This window comes from Triturus cristatus, chromosome 9 (assembly GCF_964204655.1).
Source record: "Triturus cristatus chromosome 9, aTriCri1.1, whole genome shotgun sequence".
NCBI classification, from domain to species: Eukaryota; Metazoa; Chordata; class Amphibia; order Caudata; family Salamandridae; genus Triturus; species Triturus cristatus.
The window spans coordinates 52,712,236-52,734,570 of NC_140592.1; the positions used below are offsets into that span (position 1 = coordinate 52,712,236).

Here is a 22,335-nt window from a genome sequence, read left to right on the forward strand (position 1 = left end):
ATAAAATGATAATAAAACCAATTTATTATCATTTCATTTTTGCCATTTCCCTCAGGTGGCTCTCAGCAGGGTGGGCGACACTCCTCCACCATAGTTGAGGAGCCGCCACTGCTGACATCAGGTCTGACAGTGCATTTACATGTTTATTACCAATAGGGCCAACTTGACAAACAAATGCTTTTTTTTGTTGTAAAACTGCAGCATGCCGCGCTTTCACATTAATGGCAGCCAAGCACCTTTCTTAAAACGCAACTTGACTAAAGAAAGGTGCGCAGCTGCCACTAACGTGAAAGCGCGGTATGGGGATCTTTTACCAAAAAAAGCATTTGTTTGTCAAGTTGACAAATGTATTTTTTTTGTAAAAGCACCCCATACCGCACCTTCACTGTAATGGCGGCCATGCCCCTTTCTTTAGACGTGGCTCATCTAAATAAAGGTGCACGGCCGCCCTTAAAGTGAAAGCGCGGTTTTGGGCCCTTTTACCAAAAAAAAGCATTTGTTTGTCAAGTTGGCCCTATTGGTAATAAAAAATTTAAAGCGGGCGCCATGCTAAAACCGTCGCGCGGAGCCCGGAGGCAAATCCGGCACCCCTGCAGGAAAGCACTTCGTGCCTGCAATAGGGTAAAATCGTTAAATTAAGGAAAATAGTGCTCACAGACTGTAACAGACCGTGTAACAATACAAGTAAAAAGTCCAGTCCTCATGGGAGGTTACAAATACAGACAAGGCGGTACTAAGGGGGGACTAACAAGCCTATTCATGAATCAAAAGCAGCCATTTAGAAACTACAGTAACAGGAGACAATTGAAAAGATGGGTGGAAAATTGGCGCAGCTTCAAGTCCATCCCTGAATACAGCGAATGCACTGCCCATGCTCGACCTAAAAAACATCGACATAACGGGTCCCTGTTCCTGAGCACAGCTTACTCTTTGACCTACTCCCCATGCCACGTTTGCAGCACGTGTGTGTCGTGCACTGTGCCTTGAACAGGCGCAGCACGTGCGTCCCGTGCACCGTGCCTTGAACAGGTGCAGCGCGTGCGTCCCGTGCACCGTGCCTTGAACAGGTGCAGCACGTGCGTCCCGTGCACCGTGCCTTGAACAGGTGCAGCGTGTGCGTCCCGTGCATGTCCCGTGCACCGTGCCTTGAACAGGTGCAGCGCGTGCGTCCCGTGCACTGTGCCTTGAACAGGCGCAGCACGTGCGTCCCGTGCACCATGCCTTGAACAGGTAAAGCACCTGCGGCACGGCGAGGGGGCGCAGCAAGTGTTTGCAAGGGCAGTACCAACGCAGGGTGCCATGAGTGCCACAGAGGGAGCCAGGGCTGGGCAGCTGCTTACTGGTCTGGTGCCCCCTCGCTCGGCCTGCCTGGGCTCAGCACCTCAGCGAGCTGTGCACGCGGGAGGACGGTGCTGCTCTAGGCATGGCCCTGTTTTCATGGGCATTGCATCCGGATCAAAGACTGCCAGGGGGACTTAGCACAAACCAAGCTATCGATGGCACAACATAAAATAATGCCTACGCCCCTGCAGAATGTGGTGGGGGGACCAAGACTCAGAAAGACCCATAGGTGATAGGAAGGGGGGGGGCACTGTACAGTGGGTGCGCCATGCCCCGCAGGCGCTGCAAGGGACTGCGTTATATCCGAGGTAGGTACAAAGCAACAAAGAGAGGTGTGCAGAAGTGGGGTACAGAAGAGCTCCACACAGGGGGTCTCGGATGGGAGAGTCAAGGGGAGAAGCGAGTGTGGAGGGGTGAGGGTGCGGGAGGGGGCAGCTGATGACGCGAATACGATTACTGGACAAGCAGAGGTTACACTAACTCCGAGGCAGGGGATTTCGAGTGCAAGTGGATACTCCGGGGGTAAACAGGCGCCAGTCAGTCTGTCAGTGTGTCAGGTCGTCACTTTCCACCAGGAGAAGAGGCAGAGCCTTCTATGAGAACTGACGGCTGGGAGCCTTGCACGCACCTAGCACAGACACCTTGAGAACATATTAGGCGGAAGTGCGAGTGATGCAAGGCGGTTATCGGGGCCAAAGCACTCCCTTAGAGGCAGTTTGAGCACCAGAAGTGATTCAGGGTGGGTGTTTGTGACCCATGTACAAGCAGAGACAGCCCGAGCATAAGGAATGATGCAGGGTGGTTGGGCCATGGATGATGCAGGGTGGGTGGTTGAGACCATAGAGATGCAGGATGGATGGTTGGGGCAATGGATAATGCAGGGTGGGTGGTTGGGGCCATGGAATGATGCAGGGTGTGTGGGTCAACATGCTCCCAAAGCTGAGGCAGCTCGAGTCCCTGGAATGATGCAGGGTGGGTGGTTGGCACCATGCTCTCACACGGCAGAGACACGTTGAGCCCATGGAATGAGGCAGGGTGGGTGGTTGAGCCCCTGGAATGATGCAGGGAGGGTGGTTGGCACCATGCTCTCACACGGCAGAGACATGTTGAATCCATGGAAGGAGGCAGGGTGGGTGGTTGAGCCCCTGGAATGATGCAGGGTGGGTGGTTGGCACCATGCTCTCGCATGGCAGAGACACGCTGAGCCCATGGAAAGAGGCAAGGTGGGTGTTTGAGCCCCTGGAATGATGCAGGGTGGGTGGTTGCGCTATGATCTCACACAGCAGAGACGGCTTGAGCGCATGGAATGATGCAAGATGGGTAGTTAGTACCATGCTCTCACACGCCAGAGACAGCTTGAGCCCCTGGAATGATGCAGGGTGGGTGGTTGGCACAATGCTCCCACAAAGCAGACAGCTTGTGCCCGTGGAATGATGCAGGGTGGGTGGTTGGCACCACGCTCTCACACAGCAGACAGCTTCAGCCCCTGGAATAATGCAAGGTGGAGGGTTGGCACCATGCACTCACACAGCAGAGACAGCTTGAGCCCCTGGAATGATGCTGGGTGGGTGGTTGGCACCATGCTCTCATACGGCAGAGGCAGCTCGAGCATATGGATTTATGCAAGATGGGTGGGTGGCACTATGCTCTCACTCAACAGAGACATCTCAAGCTCATGAAATAATGCAGGGTAGGTGGTTGGCACAATGCTCTCACATGCCAGAGACAGCTTGAACCCTGTGGAATGATGTAGGGTGGGTGGTTGGCACCATGCTCTCACATGCCAGCGACAGCTTGATCCCGTGGAATGATGCAGGGTGGATGGTTGGCACCGTGCTCTCACACAGCAGAGCCAGCGTGAGCCCCTGAAATGATGCAAGAAGGGTGGTTTGCACCGTGCTCTCACACGGCAGACAGCTTGAGCCCCTAGAATGATCCAGGGTGGGTGGTTGGCACCATGCTCTTACACAGCAGAAACAGCCTGAGCACCTGGAATGAAGAAGGTTGGGTGGCTGGCACCATGCTCTCACATGTCAGAGACAGCCTGAGCCTGTGGAATGATGCAGGGTGGATGGTTGGCACCATGCTCTCACACAGCAGAGACAGCGTGAGCCCCTGAAATAATGCAGGGTGGTTGGTTGGCACCATGCACTCACATGCCAGACAGCTTGAGCCACTGGAATGATGCAGGGTGGGTGGTTGGCACCATGCTCTCACACAGCAGACTCAGCTTGAGCCCCTGGAATGATGCAGGGTGAGTGGTTGGCACCATGCTCTCACACAGCAGAGACAGCTTGAACCCCTGGAATGATGCAGGGTGGGTGGTTGGCACCATGCTCTCACATGCCAGAGACAGCTTGATCCTGTGGAATGATGCAGGGTGGATGGTTGGCACCATGCTCTCACACAGCAGAGCCAGTGTGAGCCCCTGAAATGATGCAAGATGGGTGGTTGGCACCGTGCTCTCACACAGCAGACAGCTTGAGCCCCTAGAATGATCCAGGGTGTGTGGTTGGCACCATGCTCTCACACAGCAGAAACAGCCTGAGCACCTGGAATGAAGAAGGTTGGGTGGCTGGCACCATGCTCTCACATGTCAGAGACAGCCTGAGCCTGTGGAATGATGCAGGGTGGATGGTTGGCACCATGCTCTCACACAGCAGAGACAGCGTGAGCCCCTGAAATAATGCAGGGTGGTTGGTTGGCACCATGCACTCACATGCCAGACAGCTTGAGCCACTGGAATGATGCAGGGTGGGTGGTTGGCACCATGCTCTCACACAGCAGACTCAGCTTGAGCCCCTGGAATGATGCAGGGTGAGTGGTTGGCACCATGCTCTCACACAGCAGAGACAGCTTGAACCCCTGGAATGATGCAGGGTGGGTGGTTGGCACCATGCTCTCACATGCCAGAGACAGCTTGATCCTGTGGAATGATGCAGGGTGGATGGTTGGCACCATGCTCTCACACAGCAGAGCCAGTGTGAGCCCCTGAAATGATGCAAGATGGGTGGTTGGCACCGTGCTCTCACACAGCAGACAGCTTGAGCCCCTAGAATGATCCAGGGTGTGTGGTTGGCACCATGCTCTCACACAGCAGAAACAGCCTGTGCACCTGGAATGAAGAAGGTTGGGTGGTTGGCACCATGCTCTCACATGTCAGAGACAGTTTGAGCCTGTGGAATGATGCAGGGTGGATGGTTGGCACCATGCTCTCACACAGCAGAGACAGCGTGAGCACCTGCAATAATGCAGGTAATAAAGTCACTATGGAAACAATGACCAATAGATTTTAGCTCACTAGATACGAACCCTTTCACATTTTTTGTTTTTCATGTCTGGATACTACTGTTGAACCAGAAGGTCTTCCTCCGGGTGGAGGGCAGCGTACATTCAAAAAAGACCCAATGATGATGCTGCACTAATACACATAAGCGGTAACCCAGTTCATGCCGCCTCTGATACCTGTGTATAGTTATGAGGGTTCTTTTATGAAGGAACTAACTGAGATAAGACCCTGGCTACACAGGACAAGTGGTCCACTCTCTGCACGGCAGACTCAGCTTGAGCCCCTGGAATCATGCAGGGTGGGTGGTTGGCACCATGCTCTCACACAGCAGAGACAGCTTGAACCCCTGGAATGATGCAGGGTGGGTGGTTGGCACCATGCTCTCACATGCCAGAGACAGCTTGATCCCGTGGAATGATGCAGGGTGGATGGTTGGCACCATGCTCTCAAAGTAGAGACCGCTTGGGACCCTGGAATGATGCAGGGTAGATGGTTGGCATCGTGCTCTTAAAGCAGAGACAGCCTGAGCCCCTGGAATGAAGCAGGTTGGGTGGTTGGTACCATACTCTCACAACAGAAACAGCTTGAGCCCCTGGAATGATGTAGGGTGGGTGGTTGGCACCATGCTCTCACACAGCACAGACAGCTTGAGCCCGTGGAATGATGCAGGGTGGATGGTTGGCACAATGCTCTCACACAGCAGAGACAGCTTGAGTTCCTGGAATGATCCAGGGTGATTGATTGGCATCATGCTTTCACATGCCAGACGGCTTGAGCCTATGGAATGATGCAGGGTGGAGGGGTGACACCATGCTCTCACATGGCAGACTCAGCTTGAGCCCCTGGAATGATGCAGGGTGGGTGGTTGGAACCATGCTCTCACACAGCAGACAGCTTGAGCCCCTGGAATGATGCAGGGTGGGTGGTTGGCACAATGCTCTCACACAGCAGAGACAGCCTGAGCCCCTGGAATGATGCAGGGTGGGTGGTTGACACCATGCTCTCACACAGCAGAGACAGTGTGAGCCCATGAAATGATGCTGGATGGGTGGTTGGCACCATGCTCTCACACTGCAAACTCAGCTTGAGCCCCTGGAATGATGCAGGGTGGGTGGTTGGCACCATGCTCTCACACAGCAGAGACAGCTTGAGCCCCTGGAATGATGCAGGGTGGGTGGTTGGCACCATGCTCTCACACAGCAGACGGCCTGAGCCCCTGGAATGATGCAAGGTGGGTGGTTGACACCATGCTCTCACACTGCAGAGACAGTGTGAGCCCATGAAATGATGCTGGGTGGGTGGTTGGCACCATGCTCTCACACGGCAGACTCAGCTTGAGCCCCTGGAATGATGCAGGGTGGGTGGTTGGCACCATGCTTTCACACAGCAGACAGCTTCAGCCCCTGGAATGATGCAAGGTGGGGAGTTGGAACCATGCTCTCACACAACAGAAACAGCTTGAGCCCCTGGAATGATGCAGGGTGGGTGGTTGGCAGCTCGAGCATATGGAATGATGTAAGATGGGTGGGTGGCAACATGCTCTCACACAACAGAGACATCTCAATCCCATGAAATGATGCAGGGTGGGTGGTTGGCACAATGCTCTCACATGCCAGAGACAGGTTGAACCCGTGGAATGATGCAGGATGGGTGGTTGGCACCATGCTCTCACACGGCAGACTCAGCTTGAGCCCTTGAAATGATGCAGGATGGGTGGTGGGTACCATGCTCCCACTCAGCAGACAGCTTCTGTCCCTGAAAGGATGCAGGATGAGTGGTTGGCACCATTCTCTCACACAGCAGACAGCTTCAGCCCCTGGAATGATGCAAGGTGGTGGGTTTGCACCAAGCTCTCACACAGCAGAGACAGCTTGAGCCCCTGGAATGATGCAAGATGGGTGGGTGGCACCATGCTCTCACATAACAGAGACATCTCAAGCCCATGAAATGATGCAGGGTGGGTGGTTGGCACAAAGCTCTCAAATGCCAGAGACATGTTGAACCTGTGGAATGATGCAGGGTGGGTGGTTGGCACAATGCTCTCACATGCCAGAGACAGCTTGAACCCGTGCAATGATGCAGGGTGGGTGGTTGGCACCATGTTCTCACACAGCAGAGACAGCGTGAGCCCCTGAAATGATGCAGGATGGGTGGTTGGCACCATGCTCTCACACAGCAGACAGCTTGAGCCCCTCTAATGATGCAGGGTGGATGGCTGGCACCATGCTCTCAAAGCAGACAGCCTGAGACTCTGGAATGATGCAGGGTGGGTGGTTGGCACCATGCTCTCACACAGCAGAGACGGCTTGAGCACATGGAATGATGCAAGATGGGTGGTTGGTACCATGCTCTTACACGCCAGAGGCAGCTTGAGCCCCTGGAATGATGCAGGGTGGGTGGTTGACACCATGCTCCCACAAAGCAGATAGTTTGAGCCCCTAGAATTATGCACGGTGGATGGCTGGCACCATGCTCTCAAAGCAGACAGCCTGAGACCCTGGAATGATGCAGGGTGGGTGGTTGGCACCATGCTCTCAAAGCAGAGACAGCCTGAGACCCTAGAATAATACAGGGTGGGTGGTTGGCACCATGCTCTCACAGCAGAGACAGCTTGAGCCCCTAGAATGATGCAGGGTGGGTGGCTGGCACCATGCTCTCACACAGCAGACAGCTTCAACCCCTGGAATGATGCAAGGTGGGGGATTGGAACCATGCTCTCACACAGCAGAGACAGCTTGAGCCCCTGGAATGATGCAGGGTGGGTGGTTGCCACCATGCTCTCACATGGCAGTGACAGCTCGAGCATATGGAATGATGTAAGATGGGTGGGTGGCAACATGCTCTCACACAACAGAGACATCTCAAGCCCATGAAATGATGCAGGGTGGGTGGTTGGCACAATGCTCTCACATGCCAGAGACAGGTTGAACCCGTAGAATGATGCAGAATGGGTGGCTGGCACCATGCTCTCACACGGCAGACTCAGCTTGAGCCCTTGAAATGATGCAGGATGGGTGGTGGGTACCATGCTCCCACACAGCAGACAGCTTCAGCCCCTGGGATGATGCAGGATGAGTGGTTGGCACCATTCTCTCACACAGCAGACAGCTTCAGCCCCTGGAATGATGCAAGGTGGTGGGTTGGCACCAAGCTCTCACACAGCAGAGACAGCTTGAGCCCCTAGAATGATGCAGGGTGGATGGCTGGCACCATGCTCTCAAAGCAAACAGCCTGAGACCCTGGAATGATGCAGGGTGGGTGGTTGGCACCATGCTCTCACAGCAGCAGAGACGGCTTGAGCACATGGAATGATGCAAGATGGGTGCTTGGTACCATGCTCTTACACGCCAGAGGCAGCTTGAGCCCCTGGAATGATGTAGGGTGGGTGGTTGGCACCATGCTCCCACAAAGCAGATAGCTTGAGCCCGTGGAATGATGCAGGGTGGGTGGTTGGCACCATGCTCTCACACAGCAGACAGCTTCAGCCCCTGGAATAATGCAAGGTGGTGGGTTGGCACCATATTCTCGCACAGCAGAGACAGCTCGAGCCCCTGGAATGATGCAGAGTGGGTGGTTGGCATCATGCTCTCACACGGCAGAGACAGCTCGAGCATATGGAATGATGCAAGATGGGTGGGTGGCACCATGCTCTCACACAACAGAGACATCTCAAGCCCATGAAATGATGCAGGGTGGGTGGTTGGCACAATGCTCTCCCATGCCAGAGACAGGTTGAACCTGTGGAATGATGCAGGGTGGGTGGTTGGCACAATGCTCTCACATGCCAGGGACAGCTTGAACCCGTGGAATGATGCATGGTGGGTGGTTGGCACCATGCTCTCACATGCCAGAGACAACTTGATCCCATGGAATGATGCAGGGTGGATCGTTGTCACCATGCTCTCACACAGCAAAGACAGCGTGAGCCCCTGAAATGATGCAAGGTGGGTGGTTGGCACCGAGCTCTCACACAGCAGACAGCCTGAGCCCCTAGAATGATGCAGGGTGGATGGTTGGCACCATGCTCTCACACAGCAGAGGCAGCGTGAGCCTTTGAAATGATGCAGGACAGGTGGTTGGCACCATGCTCTCACACAGCAGACAGCTTGAGCCCCTAGAATGATGCAGGGTGGATGGTTGGCACCATGCTCTCACAGCAGAAACAGCTTGAGCCCCTGGAATGATGCAGGGTGGGTGGTTGGCACCATGCTCTCACACAGAAGACAGCCTGAGCCCCTGGAATGAAGCAGGTTGGGTGGGTGGCACCATGCTCTCACACAACAGAGACATCTAAAGCCCATGAAATGATGCAGGGTGGGTGGTTGGCAGAATGCTCTCACATGCCAGAGACAGCTTGAACCCGTGGAATGAGGCAGGGTGGGTGGTTAGCACCATGCTCTCACACGGCAGACTCAGCTTGAGCCCTTGAAATGATGCAGGATGGGTGGTTGGCACAATGCTCTCACACAGCAGACAGCTTGAGCCCCTAGAATGATGCAGGGTGGATGGTTGGCACCATGCCCTCACACAGCAGAGGCAGCGTGAGCCCCTGAAATGATGCAAGATGGGTGGTTGGCACAATGCTCTCACAAGGCAGACTCAACTTAGCCCTTATATGATGCAGGAGGGGTGGTTTGCAGCATGCTCTCACACAGCAGGCAGCTTAAGCCCCTAGAATGATGCAGGGTGGATGGTGGGCACTATGCTCTCAAAGCAGAGACAGCCTTAGACCCTGGAATGATGCAGGGAGGATGGTTGGCATCATGCGCTCACACGGCAGACAGTTGAGCCCCTGAAATGATGCAGGATGGGTGGTTGGCACCATGCTCTCACACAACAGAGACAGCTTCAACCCTGGAATGATGCAGGGTGGGTGGTTGAGCCTTCTGCACTCACCTTCAACACAGACTCGCACCTATGGGTGGAATGGGAAGTCTACAGTATCCTCAGGATTTGTTGAGTCCCTCGCACTACCTGGTAGAGGCAGTCTGAGAGACTGCCCCCTTGCTCTCACTTGGCAGATGGCTTGATTGGCTGCCCCTCACACACACCTGGCAGAGACAGCTGTAGAGGCTGCCTCTCGCACTCACCTGGCAGAGACTGCCATCTTTGTGGCCAAGGAAAAGAAACTCTAATCGACATCCTTTGTATCTGCCCTTCATTGTTGCAGCGTTGGAGAATCCTTCTCTGTCCCGACTTCATCCGACTCGGAGTCCGCACCTGCGGGCGGGCAGTTATTGCTTGCTTGACTCCTTTTAACTCATTACTAAATTTCAAAACTATCAAGTTTCTCCGGATGGTTGAGACCAAACTGGACAATGTCAGTTCTCCCATTGCTGTGGTAACATGCTGCCAAATGCTGTCATTTTACTTTCCTGTTTGTTTTCTGCCATGCACTCGTTATTTTTTTTTATTCTTTTATTTAACATTTGTGGTATTTATCATTGCATGTGCAATATCGGGCCGGGCTGAGCCCCTCACAAATGTTACGGCCTTTACGCTACAGCTTTAAGATTAATGACATCCCTGTCAACACAGTTCGTTGTAAACGGGCTGGGTTTAGTCATGCTTCCAGCACATTTTGCACTTTAGTGACTACTCATGCTGCTTAAAACCTGGTTTCCCACTGCCATTATTGCGTTTTTGAACATTGTCTTAAACGACCAAGTCTGCTGCTCCAATTGCTTGGCACTGGGTGCTGCCTAGTGTTTTTAGGTCTCGCCTACGTAGCGCGCAAGCACGGCATAGGGGGACCTTTAGCCAACGCTCAGGACTTTTGCCTAAACGTATGCATGTTTTCCATTGGTTTGCATTGCCACTCGTGCATATTTGGCGTTTCCCTTGCGGGGGCGAGCAGCGTCGCCATCTGGTTTTAATTATCTTGATCGCGCTTTCAAAACAGATTGCTCTGCTGCTCGCTCCCGCAAGGGAAATGCCAAACGTGCACAAGTGGCAAGGTAAACGCTGCGCGTCTTGCACTATCCGGCGGCCCGCTCACCTTGGAGTGCCTCTCTGTACTGAAAATGCCGATTTACTTGCAGAAAACCGTTCGGTTGTTGGAACCACCTACCTTCTGCGCTTCTATGTGTATGTTTGTTTCACTGAGGCTGTTGCACATTTTACATTCTACTAGGAGTGCGCACGCCTTTGTCTTCCCTCCAGAGAATGTCGTGCCTTTGTGTGAGACTGAACGGCAATCATTAGGCACCTGTAAATGATTCTGTTGTGAAAGCCAGGGGCACAATTTCCTTTCCAATTACAAGCCTATGATTTTTGGGCCATAAATACTATGGAGGGGAGGGTTCAACGGCACACGGGGAGAGAGCAATGGAGGCGGTGCCCAACTCGACATCAAAAAAAGAAACCACCAATAAACCTGCTCTTCCAAGGTTGTGACCTGTGACCTTCAGGGCGAAACATTCCTGACAATTCAAGCAAAATATCCCTTTCAGGCAGTTGCCCGCCTACACAGTCGCCTTGGTTATGTGTGCAGATTTATTTTCAGGATCTGGAAACCAGTGGCTGGCAGTGGGGAAAAGTGCTTTAAAATGACGACACGACCAAGAACGCTTGAAGGAGGTATTATTACGTCTCAAGGTACCTTGACTTTATTTAAGAAAAAGTTACATTCTTAAAAAATTGATCGTCTAAGCAGGAGCTGTCACAATATACGCATCTCACAGTATGTCTATGGGGCAGTAGAGATGTCAGAGGTTTCACAACCTAAACAGCATAAATGTCGTCCGCTGTTGACTTATTTGCTTTCAGAACAAAGCTCCCCCTCTGGGTCTAAAAGTGACTCAGGAGTGCAGTAGAAATGGGCGCCTCGGAACAAGCTCACCCGTAGGATATTCAAATCTTTAAGAGGCTCCTGAGACAGCACAGTTCTGCTTCAGGACACAGGTCTTCAGACAGTAGAACACACACAGCTCCCTCAGAGCTAGGCCTCACGTGCTAATTATGGTCCCCGGAAGTTGTGCGGAATAGGGTGAGATATTAACCACGCCAGGTAAATACTATTACCACGGGATAAAGTATTTTCCAGGTGAGGAAGACACTATCTATTCCGACCTGATAATATGAAAATGAGGCATAACATGCAGACCGTTTTTCAATGAAGCACCCAAATCCACACGTTTTGTCTTTTTCAAGACTCCACCCACCAACCCAGAGAAATTTCAGCAGGTCTGACCTGCCGGAATCTATCAGGGGAAAACTGTGAGGGTGTGGTAACTATCACACAACTCGAAATTCCAATCATTGTAAAATCTCCTGGTAAAACAGGGATCAGGATTTAGCCCTAAACGTGTACTGAGAGCACTATGGGCCAGATGATGTACGACGTGTTTTTGCATACGCAAACAAGTTTGCGAACCCGTTTGCGGATGCAAAAACATATTGGTCCATGTACATAGCCTATTTAGCGAGTCGCAATTTTTGTGACTCGCTAAATAGGTTTTGAGACTCGCTATTTGGAAGGGGCGTTCCCTTCCAAATAGCGAGTCTCAAAACAATGTACTAATGTTTTGCGACCGCAATTGCAGTCGCAAAACACTCACAATTACCAGCGGACCCCTTCCCCTTTGCAAATGCATGCGAAATATCTTTTTACGGTCAGGCCGTCGACGGGTAGAAGAATGCAGATGTACTGATAGAGCCTTTAGTTCCTGCAGGCATCCCTGAGGTCTTATCTCCCCAAACCTTGCCTCTTGTTAGCCCAACCCCCTCTCTGGACTAAGGAAGCAAATAAAGTGCCTGCTTCAACTATTATAATGATAATTAACCATTTCACTATAGGTAAGCTCACGATCTACCCTATGTGTTTATATGGTGCATGGTGCTTACACGTACCACAAATAAACATTGGCAAAGCCAATATGTCTGGTTTTGATATGCGAAACATGAAGGCGCAAATGCCTCGAGCATGCCCCTGCGGTACCCCGTTAAAGTCAGGTTTTGCTTAAAATGGGTTTTATTAATTTCCAAAGAGGTGTTTGGGAATCGTCCATTTTACTGACTTTGCACGCTATGTATGTCTTAATCAATATAACGAATGAAAGGAAATTAAGCGACCTTTCCAGTAAGTGTTAACTATGAGAAGCAGCTATCTGGAATATAACAAAGAACTTTTAAAAAAAGGATGGAAAAGTTGATCAGGCGAAGCAGAGAACAAAGGCTGGCGGCATGAAGTGGTGCAGTGCAGGCCCTATAAATTGAGAAAAAAGTGGCAGATAGAACTTGAGTGGGCAGCAAATGAATCAGACTGCAGGCACGAGGTAGGTCACAGCATGTCCATTGTATTTTAATTTAGTATTTATGAAGGAAAAAGAAGAAATCAACACCTAACCAGAACTCAAATATTACAGTGCCACCTAAAGACTGTATAACAAGCCTTTAAAACAAGCATTGGCATAGCCAATAGGTCTCGCCTTTGGGACCTTATAAGTGTTTAGCCATGCAACAGTTGATGTTATTGCACCAAGGATATTGTGCTGGATAACTAAACACTTATAAGGTCCCAAAGGCGAGACCTATTGGCTATGCCAATGCTTGTTACATTATGCCATCGTCGTTCACAACCACTCTTCACCCCAATTTGTGCGGCATCGATCGGGGAAAAAAAGAGTGGTTCTTCACTTTACTCTTTTGCCTGTTTTATCTTCTTAAAATATGGCTCAGCTGAATCTTTTCTGTCCCAAACTTACCTCTGTTTGTTCTTATAATGTGTTTTAGACTTTGTATGTTGAATACTCTCAATTTCTTTGCTTGCTTGCAATGGTTTTAAATTATCGTACATTAAAATTGACTATGACTTCTTGAGTGGCTGCTTGAGAGTATGGCCCCTTGCACTCACATGGCAGAGACAGCTGTTGAGTCTTCCCTTTGCACTCACACACTCCCAGCAGAGACAGCTGTTAAGGCTGCCCCCTCCACAGGTCAGCGCCCAGCGTGACCGCACCAGTCGCACTGTCCTATAGCCGGCTCTGGAGACAGCTGTTGAGGCTGCCCTTTGCATTCACACACACCTAGCAGAGACAGGTGTTGAGGCTGCCCCATGCAATAACATGGCAGAGACAGCTGTTGAGGCTGCCCCTTGCACTCACCTGGCAGAGACAGCTGTTGAGGCTGGCCCTTTGCACTCACATGGCAGAGACATGCAGCTGTTGTGGCTGCCCTTTAAACTCACACACACCTAGCAGAGACACGTGGGGAGGCTGGCCCCTTGCACTCACCTATCAGAGACAGTTTAAGATTATGCCCCCGTGGACTCACACTCACCTAGCAGAGGCATGGTGAGAGGCTGCCCCATTGTACTCACAAGCACTTAGCATAGACAGTTGTAGAGCCTTCACTTTGCGCTCACACACACTCATTACCAGAGACAGCTATTGAGGCTGGCCCCTTGCACTCACATGGCAGAGACAGGCAGCTGTTGAGGCTGCCCTTTGCACTCACACACACCTAGCAGAGACAGCTGCTGAGGCTTCCCCTTACACTCACACACACCTAGCAGAGACAAGTGGGGAGGCTGGCCCCTTTACACTCACCTATCAGAGACAGTTTAAGATTATTCCCCCGCGGACTCACACTCACCTAGCAGAGACATGGTGGGAGGCTGCCCCATTATACTCACAAGCACTTAGCATAGACAGTTGTAGAGCCTTCACTTTGCGCTCACACACACTCATTACCAGAGACAGCTGTAGAGGCTGGCCCCTTGCACTCACTACCAGAGACAGCTGTAAAGGCTGGCCCTTTGCACTCACTGTCAGAGACAGCTGTAGAGGCTGGCCCCTGGCACTCACTACCAGAGACAGCTGTAAAGGCTGGCCCTTTGCACTCACCTAGCAAGGACAGCTGTCGAGGTTTCCAATTGCACTCACACACACCTAGCAGAGAGAGCTGTTGAGGCTGCCCCTTGCACTCACACACACATAGCAGAAACAGCTGTCGAGGCTTCCCCTTACACTCACACACACCTAGCAGATACAGGTGGGGAGGTAGGCCCATTACACTCACCTGTCAGAGACAGCTTAAGATTATACCCCAGCGGATTTATACACACCTTGCAGAGACAGCTGTAGAAGCTCCCCTTCCACTCACCTAGCAGGGACAGCTGTAGAAACTGCCCCTTGCACTCACACTCACCTAGCAAAGACAGCTGTATAGACTGCCCCTTGCACTCACACGCACCTAGCAAAGACAGCTGTAGAGGCTGGCCCCTTGCACTCACACTCACCTAGCAAAGACAGCTGTAGAGGCTGGCCCCTTGCACTCTCTACTAGAGACAGCTGTAGAGGCTGCCCCTCACACACACACCTAGCAGAGACAGATGGGGAGGCTGCCCCTCACACACACACACACCTAGCAGAGACAGCCTATGATGATGTCCCTCACACTCACCTGGCAGACAAGAGCGGAGGCTCCCCCTTTTACTCACATACACACCCCTAGCAGAGAGCCGTAGAGGCTGGCCCTTGCACTCTCACACAGACGTAGCAGAGACAGCCCGCGCCGATGCCCTCACACTCACTCACCCAGCAGCGACAGCCGGAGCACGGACTCGTTGCAGGGCAGCTCGCACCCGGACAGGATGCCCAGAAGCAGCACCACCAGGGAGTTGAGCCGCTCCTCCATCCTGCTCAGGTTCAGCCGACTCTCGTCTTGCAGCCTCTGCAGCCGGGCGCTCACGGCTAGCAAGCCGGCCTCCGCCACTGCCAGGCGGTCGCCCACGTTCTTGGAGCGCGTGCTCTGCTGCTTGGCACTGCCATCTCCGCCGGCCTGCTTCAGGGTCTGCTTGAACTCCTGCTGCGGCTCCTGGGGGGTCTCCCTCACCTCCTCGGGCGCCGCCTGCTCCTCGGGGCCCAGGAAGTGCAGCCTGCAGCCCAGTGCCCCTTCACAGCCAGCCTCGGGCGGCATGGCCACCAGGCTGTCCACGCAGGAGGGGTCCTCCCTCCGGTCCCTGCAGTCGGGGTTCTCGCAGCCCAGCATGTCCGGCCCCATCAGCACCAGTAGGGACAGCCAGGGCAGCAGGCACCGGCGGGAGAGCAGTCTGCCCCCCATGCTCTCTTCACTGCCCCTCCCCGGAGACACAACATCAAACCGACCAGGCACTTGTCTCTGCACACTCTGCCCCCTCTCGCGCTCTCCGAGCACTTTATGGCTTGGGAAACCCCACTCCCTCTGTACACAAGCCTTTTACAGGCTGAGAGGTCCTCGGGAAGATCTTCAAAGGAGGCTGGAGAGGGGAAGAGCCGAGGCGAAGCAGGCACCTAGGGAGGGGAGGGTGGGGCTGGAGCAGAGGGAGCTCTCCGGGGGCCCAGGCGCATGGGAAAGCTAAGGGTGGAGGGCAGAGAGGGAGGGAGGGAAAGAGCCCAGGTGAGCCACGGTCCCAGGAAATGGAAGGATAGAGATGGAGTTGGAGGGGCGAGAGGCTCAGGTCAGGTGTGCCGGGCACCAGAAAGGGAAGAGTGGGGGTGGAGGGGAAAGAGGAGAGAGGAGAGAGGGGGACCTCCAGTGAGCCTGGTACACAGTAAAGTGAAGGGTGGAGGACAGAGAAGGAGGGAGAGAGCCCAGGTGAGCCCTGCGCTCAGGAAAGGGAAGCATGGAGGTGGAAGGGAGAGAGAGAGCGCCACTAGTGAACCAGAAACACAGGAAAGTGAAAAGTTGAGGATAGGGAGGGGGAGAACACGTGTCAGCCAGCCATGCATCCAGGGGAGAAAGAGAGAGATCTCTGGTGAGCCTTGCACCAAGGGAAGGGTGAAGGGGCCCTGGTGAGTCATGCACCAAGGGAAGGGTGAAGGGGCCCTGGTGAGTCATGCACCAAGGTAAGGGTGAAGGAGGGCCTGGTGAGTCATGCACCAAGGTAAGGGTGACGAGGGGCCTGGTGAGCCATGCACCAAGGGAAGGGTGAAGTGGGGCCTGGTGAGTCATGTACAAAGGAAAGGTGAAGGGGGGCCTGGTGAGCCTTGCACCAAGGGAAGGGTGAAGGGGCCCTGGTGAGCCATGCACCAAGGGAAGGGTGAAGGAGGGCCTGGTGAGTCATGCACCAAGGTAAGGGTGAAGAGTGGCCTGGCGAGCCATGTACAAAGGAAAGGTGAAGGGGGGCCTGGTGAGCCTTGCACCAAGGGAAGGGTGAAGGGGCCCTGGTGAGCCATGCACCAAGGGAAGGGTGAAGTAGGGCCTGGCGAGTCATGCACCAAGGTAAGGGTGAAGAGTGGCCTGGCGAGCCATGTACAAAGGTAAGGCTGAAAGTGAGCCTAGTGAGCCGTGCACCAAGGGAAGGGCGATGGGTGGCTGGTGAGCCATGCACCAAGGGAAAGGTGAAGGGGGGCCTGGTGAGTCATGTACCAAGGTAAGGGTGAAGAGGGGCTTGGCGAGCCATGTACAAAGGAAAGGTGAAGGGGGGGCCTGGTGAGCCTTGCACCAAGGGAAGGGTGAAGGGGCCCTGGTGAGCCATGCACCAAGGGAAGGGTGAAGGGGCCCTGGTGAGCCATGCACCAAGGGAAGGGTGAAGGGGCCCTGGTGAGCCATGCACCAAGGGAAGGGTGAAGGGGCCCTGGTGAGCCATGCACCAAGGGAAGGGTGAAGGGGGCCTGGTGAGCCATGCACCAAGGGAAGGGTGAAGGGGGGGGGGGTGGTGAGCCATGCATCAAGGTAAGGCTGAAAAGGAGCCTAGTGAGCCATGCACCAAGGGAAGGGTGATGGGGGCCTGGTGAGCCATGCACCAAGGGAAGGGTGATGGGGGCCTGGTGAGCCATGCACCAAGGGAAGGGTGAAGGGGGGCCTGGTGAGCCATGCACCAAGGGAAGGGTGAAGGGGGGTCTGGTGAGTCATGTACCAAGGTAAGGGTGAAGAGGGGCCTGGCGAGCCATGTACCAAGGAAAGGTGAAGGGGGCCTGGTGAGCCTTGCACCAAGGGAAGGGTGAAGGGGCCCTGGTGAGCCATGCACCAAGGGAAGGGTGAAGGAGGGCCTGGTGAGTCATGCACCAAGGGAAAGGTGAAAGGGGGCCTGGTGAGTCATGCACCAAAGGAAGGGTGAAGGGGGCCCTGGTGAGCCATGCACCAAGAGAAGGGTGAAAGGGGCCTGGTGAGCCATGCATCAAGAGAAGGGTGAAGGGGGCGTGGTGAGCCATGCACCAAGGGAAGGGTGAAGGGGGGCCTGGTGAGCCATGCACCAAGGGAAGGGTGAAGGGGGCCTGGTGAGCCATGCATCAAGGGAAGGGTGAAAGGGGCCTGGTGAGCCATGCACCAAGGTAAGGGTGAAGGGGGCCTGGTGAGCCATGCACCAAGGCATGGGTGAAGGGGGCCTGGTGACCCATGCAACAAGGGAAGGGTGAAGGGGGCGTGGTGAGCCATGCACCAAGGGAAGGGTGAAGGGGGGCCTGGTGAGCCATGCACCAAGGGAAGGGTGAAGGGGGCCTGGTGAGCCATGCACCAAGGGAAGGGTGAAGGGGGGCCTGGTGAGCCATGCACCAAGGGAAGGGTGAAGGGGGCCTGGTGAGCCAAGCACTAAGGAAAGGGTGAAGGGGGGCCTGGTGAGTCATGTACCAAGGGAAGGGTGAAGTAGGGCCTGGTGAGTCATGCACCAAGGTAAGGGTGAAGAGGGGCCTGGCGAGCCATGTACCAAGGAAAGGTGAAGGGGGCCTGGTGAGCCAAGGTAACGGTGGAGGAGATACAGGGAGAGTGCTGGTGAGTCTTGCACCAAGGGAACGGAGGAGGAGCGAGAGAGGGAGAGCGCTGGCGAGTCTTGCACCAAGGGAATGGAGGAGGAGAGAGAGAGGGAGAGCGCTGGCGAGTCTTGCACCAAGGGAATGGAGGAGGAGAGAGAGAGGGAGAGCGCTGGCGAGTCTTGCACCAAGGGAATGGAGGAGGAGAGAGAGAGAGGGCGAGCGCTGGCGAGTCTTGCACCCGGTAAAGGGAAGGCTGGAAGTGGAGGTAGAGGAGAGAGGCAGCGCTGGTCGGCCCGGCACGTTGGAAATAGAACGGCGGAGAGCAAGAGAAAGACGAGGTATAAAGTAGAGGTAGGTGAGCCGCTGAAGGATGGAGCCCGGCTCTCTCCAGATGCCTGGCTCTGGCTCCGCTCTAGGTCCTCTTGGGCCCTGAGACCAAAACAAGCCAGACTCATCGCGTGGCTTCTGCCTGCCACTCACGCCCAAACCTCGTGTGCCAAGTATTAGAAACAAAGCTGCAGCCTTTGATGTAAAACAAGCGCGAGAAACAAATACCCACTTAGGGGCTGACAAATCGGCCTGGCTGAAATGTTAACTACGCCGGTGTAATTGGAGTAATTTCGGTAATGTTGTGTTACTCTTTTGCCATGATAGAACTCAAAATTACACAATTATGCTCTTTTGGGTAATTATGAGTAATTTGGCTAAAAAAAATCCACCACAGGAGCACAGAAACACCAAACTTGGCGAGCGCGACCAGCTGGTGTTCCATTGCATTTAGATCTATTTTATTAACGCCGACCCCTACTCAGAATGGAACCAGAACACCTGGGACCGATCCCAGCTTCCTTGCTTAACCAAACCGTGTGATCCTTGACGCGTATTTTATTTCACCAAGCCTCCTTTCTTTTATCATCACATCTGAGGATACCCTCACATCAGGGTGTGCGCTGTACAAAAACTGGTGTCTGATTTATAGACACTACTGTATAAGAATCTAGGCCACGTATAGAGTACAGATGACAATTGACTTGCATCTTAGCTCTCTCGTGGTGTTGACTTCAGGGCGGGGGAGGCATCAATCTTTTTAAGTTCGTATTTAAAACCTATCACTTGTAATAAATGCATTCTATGCAGTGATGTAATCTGATGTACAAGAGCAAAAAGCTTCCTCGAGTTACAGAAACGCACTTGCTTGAATTTTGGAAAAGACCTGATCATATCTTTACTTAATGTTTGCTGTACAATTTACAGGCTTGTAAGGGGTCGACTTGAGTTGGAGCTCTTAGAGCCAAGCCAGACCCTTGGCTCGGCTCTGCCTCCGCTCTCCCTGTGATATCTAGGCTAGCCCACCTCTAGTGTGAGGAAGAGATGGAGGGGATTGACCAGGGATGGAGGAGAGAGGATGGTCAGACTGGTGCTGCCAGTGATCGCATATGCAAGGGAGGTCCCCCAGGCAGGGTAGTGGTGAGTGGGAGTAAAGTGGTAAGTCCGGAGAAGGTCTGACATGGGGAAAGGAGGGGCATTGGGAAGTCGGACTCCCAGGTATGAGAGGTACCTTTTCATAGTATGATTGAGTGCAGAGGTGAGGTATCCAGTGTGTGTGTGTGTGTGTGTGTAGAATGGGGAAGAAGGGCAGTAGTGAAGCAAGACCCTAGAGAGCCGAGCAGGGCAGGGACCTGAAGCACAACCAGCAGGTTCAACTCTCGGCCCCTGCACTGTCCCCTCGATGAGCGCCCTCGAAGTAATTACTAACCCTGGGCAGTGAACTCCGTTCCGCTCACGGAGTTTGCGGAGTTTTTCGCACTCCATGTTACGTGGAGCTCGCGGAGTTCCGAAAAACTCCGATCCGCGTAGCAGCGTTTTTTACCTCGCTTGCACTTGTCAACATCAAGTTGGTTGAGCACGAGCGAGGAAAATCCACCTCCAGGCGGGATTTTTCCTCGTTTGTGACCGTCAATGTCAAGTTGGCAAGCGTGGAAAATTAACCTTCCGGCTAGATTTCTCAACATGGGCAGTCGGATTTCTCATTGCGAATGGTCGCGTGTGCTCACAACCGCTCACGTTGAGAAACCGTCTGCTTGCGCTGAGAAAGCTGCTGCTCGAGTAAAACATCTACTCGAGCGGTAGAAAGGAAACAGCACCCGCTTGCGATGTGCATTGTTCCGTTCGCAATGATTACACAGTGCGGACAAACACCCGGCACTGAAAATCACTGCGAACGGCATTTATCTAACGCACTCCGCTGCTTGCGGAGCTCAGCAGAGTTTTTTTTGCACTTCTATGTCAAGGCTTTGTAATTACTGCCCCCCGGTATTGTTTCTGCGCCTCGAGACGCACCCCTTCAAGCCCCCCTGCCCCACATATTTTGGATATTTCACCCCTAGCCTTCAGGAAGGAGAATAGCCTCACTAGTGGGTTTTTTGAGACTGGTAAGAACAGGGGAGCATGTTTAGAGGCTAGCACCCCTGAAACGAAACCTATCGGAATAAAAAGACTATCACAAACGACGGAGCAAAGAGCCTCAAAACGAAAAGCGCCATCTTCCTCCCCTTAGGAGTGGTACCAGTATGAATGTAAACATACAGCGCTGCACGCCAACAGCTAAACTCTTTCTAGGCACTAAGAATGTTAGCAAGTGAGGGAACGGAGACACATGAGGATGATGGGATTGGCCCAGATTCACACAAATCGGGTGAAAGGGGAGAGGTGGAATTGGAAAGAATGTCTTATGCTTCGAAAGTCCACTTTTCAGATATCAGACCCACTCTTGAGACTGGGCCGCACCACAGAAATAAACTGAACTTGTCCCAAAACACAGAAGAGAAACTTCGGACCGGACAAACTAGGTGCACAAAAAGGTAATCGCAGGACAGGCCGCAGCACTGAAGGGCAGACAAGTAAGTGATGAAGGCTGCTGGAAAGAGGCCTGTGCTTTTACATAACACAGGATGACATGCTGGCCAGTCGAGCACAAGAAGTCTGTAATCCGAACAACGAGAACATCTCCTTATTAATGGTACACATTATCAACCCAAGGTTATTTACGTGTAGACGATGCACATCCCACCAGGAAAGGTCCACTCACAGAGCCTAGCGCCGTCGAACGGATGCCATGTTATGCTTCTACTTAAAACCACTAAGTAGCCCAGTTCAGGTAGTTCAATGCTTGCTGCTGACATCTCTTGCAGCCTACACGTCGCCAGTTTGAATGCTGCCAATACCAACCCTGCCTTTCATCCCAGTGAGGTCGGTAAACTGAGAAGCATTACTTTGGAAACTTGGAGAACTTGCTCATTACAGCGCGACAGGTCAGATTTGCTATGAATTGCTAGGGGAAAAACTGGTCATTATTATGAGCTACAGAAACTATTTAACATGGAAGCATCTTTCAGTGTTAGGGTGCCATGGCCCTCAAAAGGCGAAGCCTGGAGTGCGTCACGATGCCCCTCCCCATCAACAATGGTAAGAAACAGCATGTTTCAATCTGTGGATCAGCACGCGGGATCGCGCCCTCTGTTATTTCATGTCTATTAGTTATGCTCCGGCTTTTAACTAGAACCAAAACACAAGAGGAAGTGAAATAATATTCATGTGCCATGGAAGTCACCTTCAATTTGACCATAAATTGGTCAGTTGTGGCTACCTACGCAAACCATTATACAAGGCACAGCCATACATTGCTCATGACGTCATGCGTAACAATTCTCAAACGTGAGGGATGAATGCTTGTACTAATCTGAAGTTTTCCTCACTGTGACATCTCAGATAGGAACTAGACATATGCAAATCAGTTGTGGGCCTGCTCCAATCGGAATCGACCACCCCAACTGCCAGGCCCCCTCTGAATGGGAAAACAAGCAGATTCAGCCTTGTTCGGCCTCGCCAGTGGTATATCACTTGGGTCCTGTGGCACAGTGAACATGGTCCAGTATTTGGGCATATTGCATCTTCTTTGCACTTAAGTGGTTGCAACGCGGCTAAAACAAAAGTGATGTGTGGAATGCTTGAATTGATATTAGCAACTGGTAA

The 22,335-nt window shown here is 53.0% G+C and overlaps 1 protein-coding gene across 1 annotated transcript in view; it reads right to left on the minus strand.

The window, feature by feature from the left end:
* LOC146797381 (fibroleukin-like) overlaps positions 1 to 15,837 on the minus strand; it is a 104,294-nt gene extending 88,457 nt beyond the window's left edge. The window contains exon 1 of the mRNA XM_085624381.1: positions 15,169 to 15,837. Coding sequence (XP_085480507.1) covers positions 15,169 to 15,694 — 526 coding nt within the window. The 5' untranslated portion in view covers positions 15,695 to 15,837. The remainder of the gene's footprint in view (positions 1 to 15,168) is intronic.
* Between the last annotated feature and the right edge of the window lie 6,498 nt (positions 15,838 to 22,335).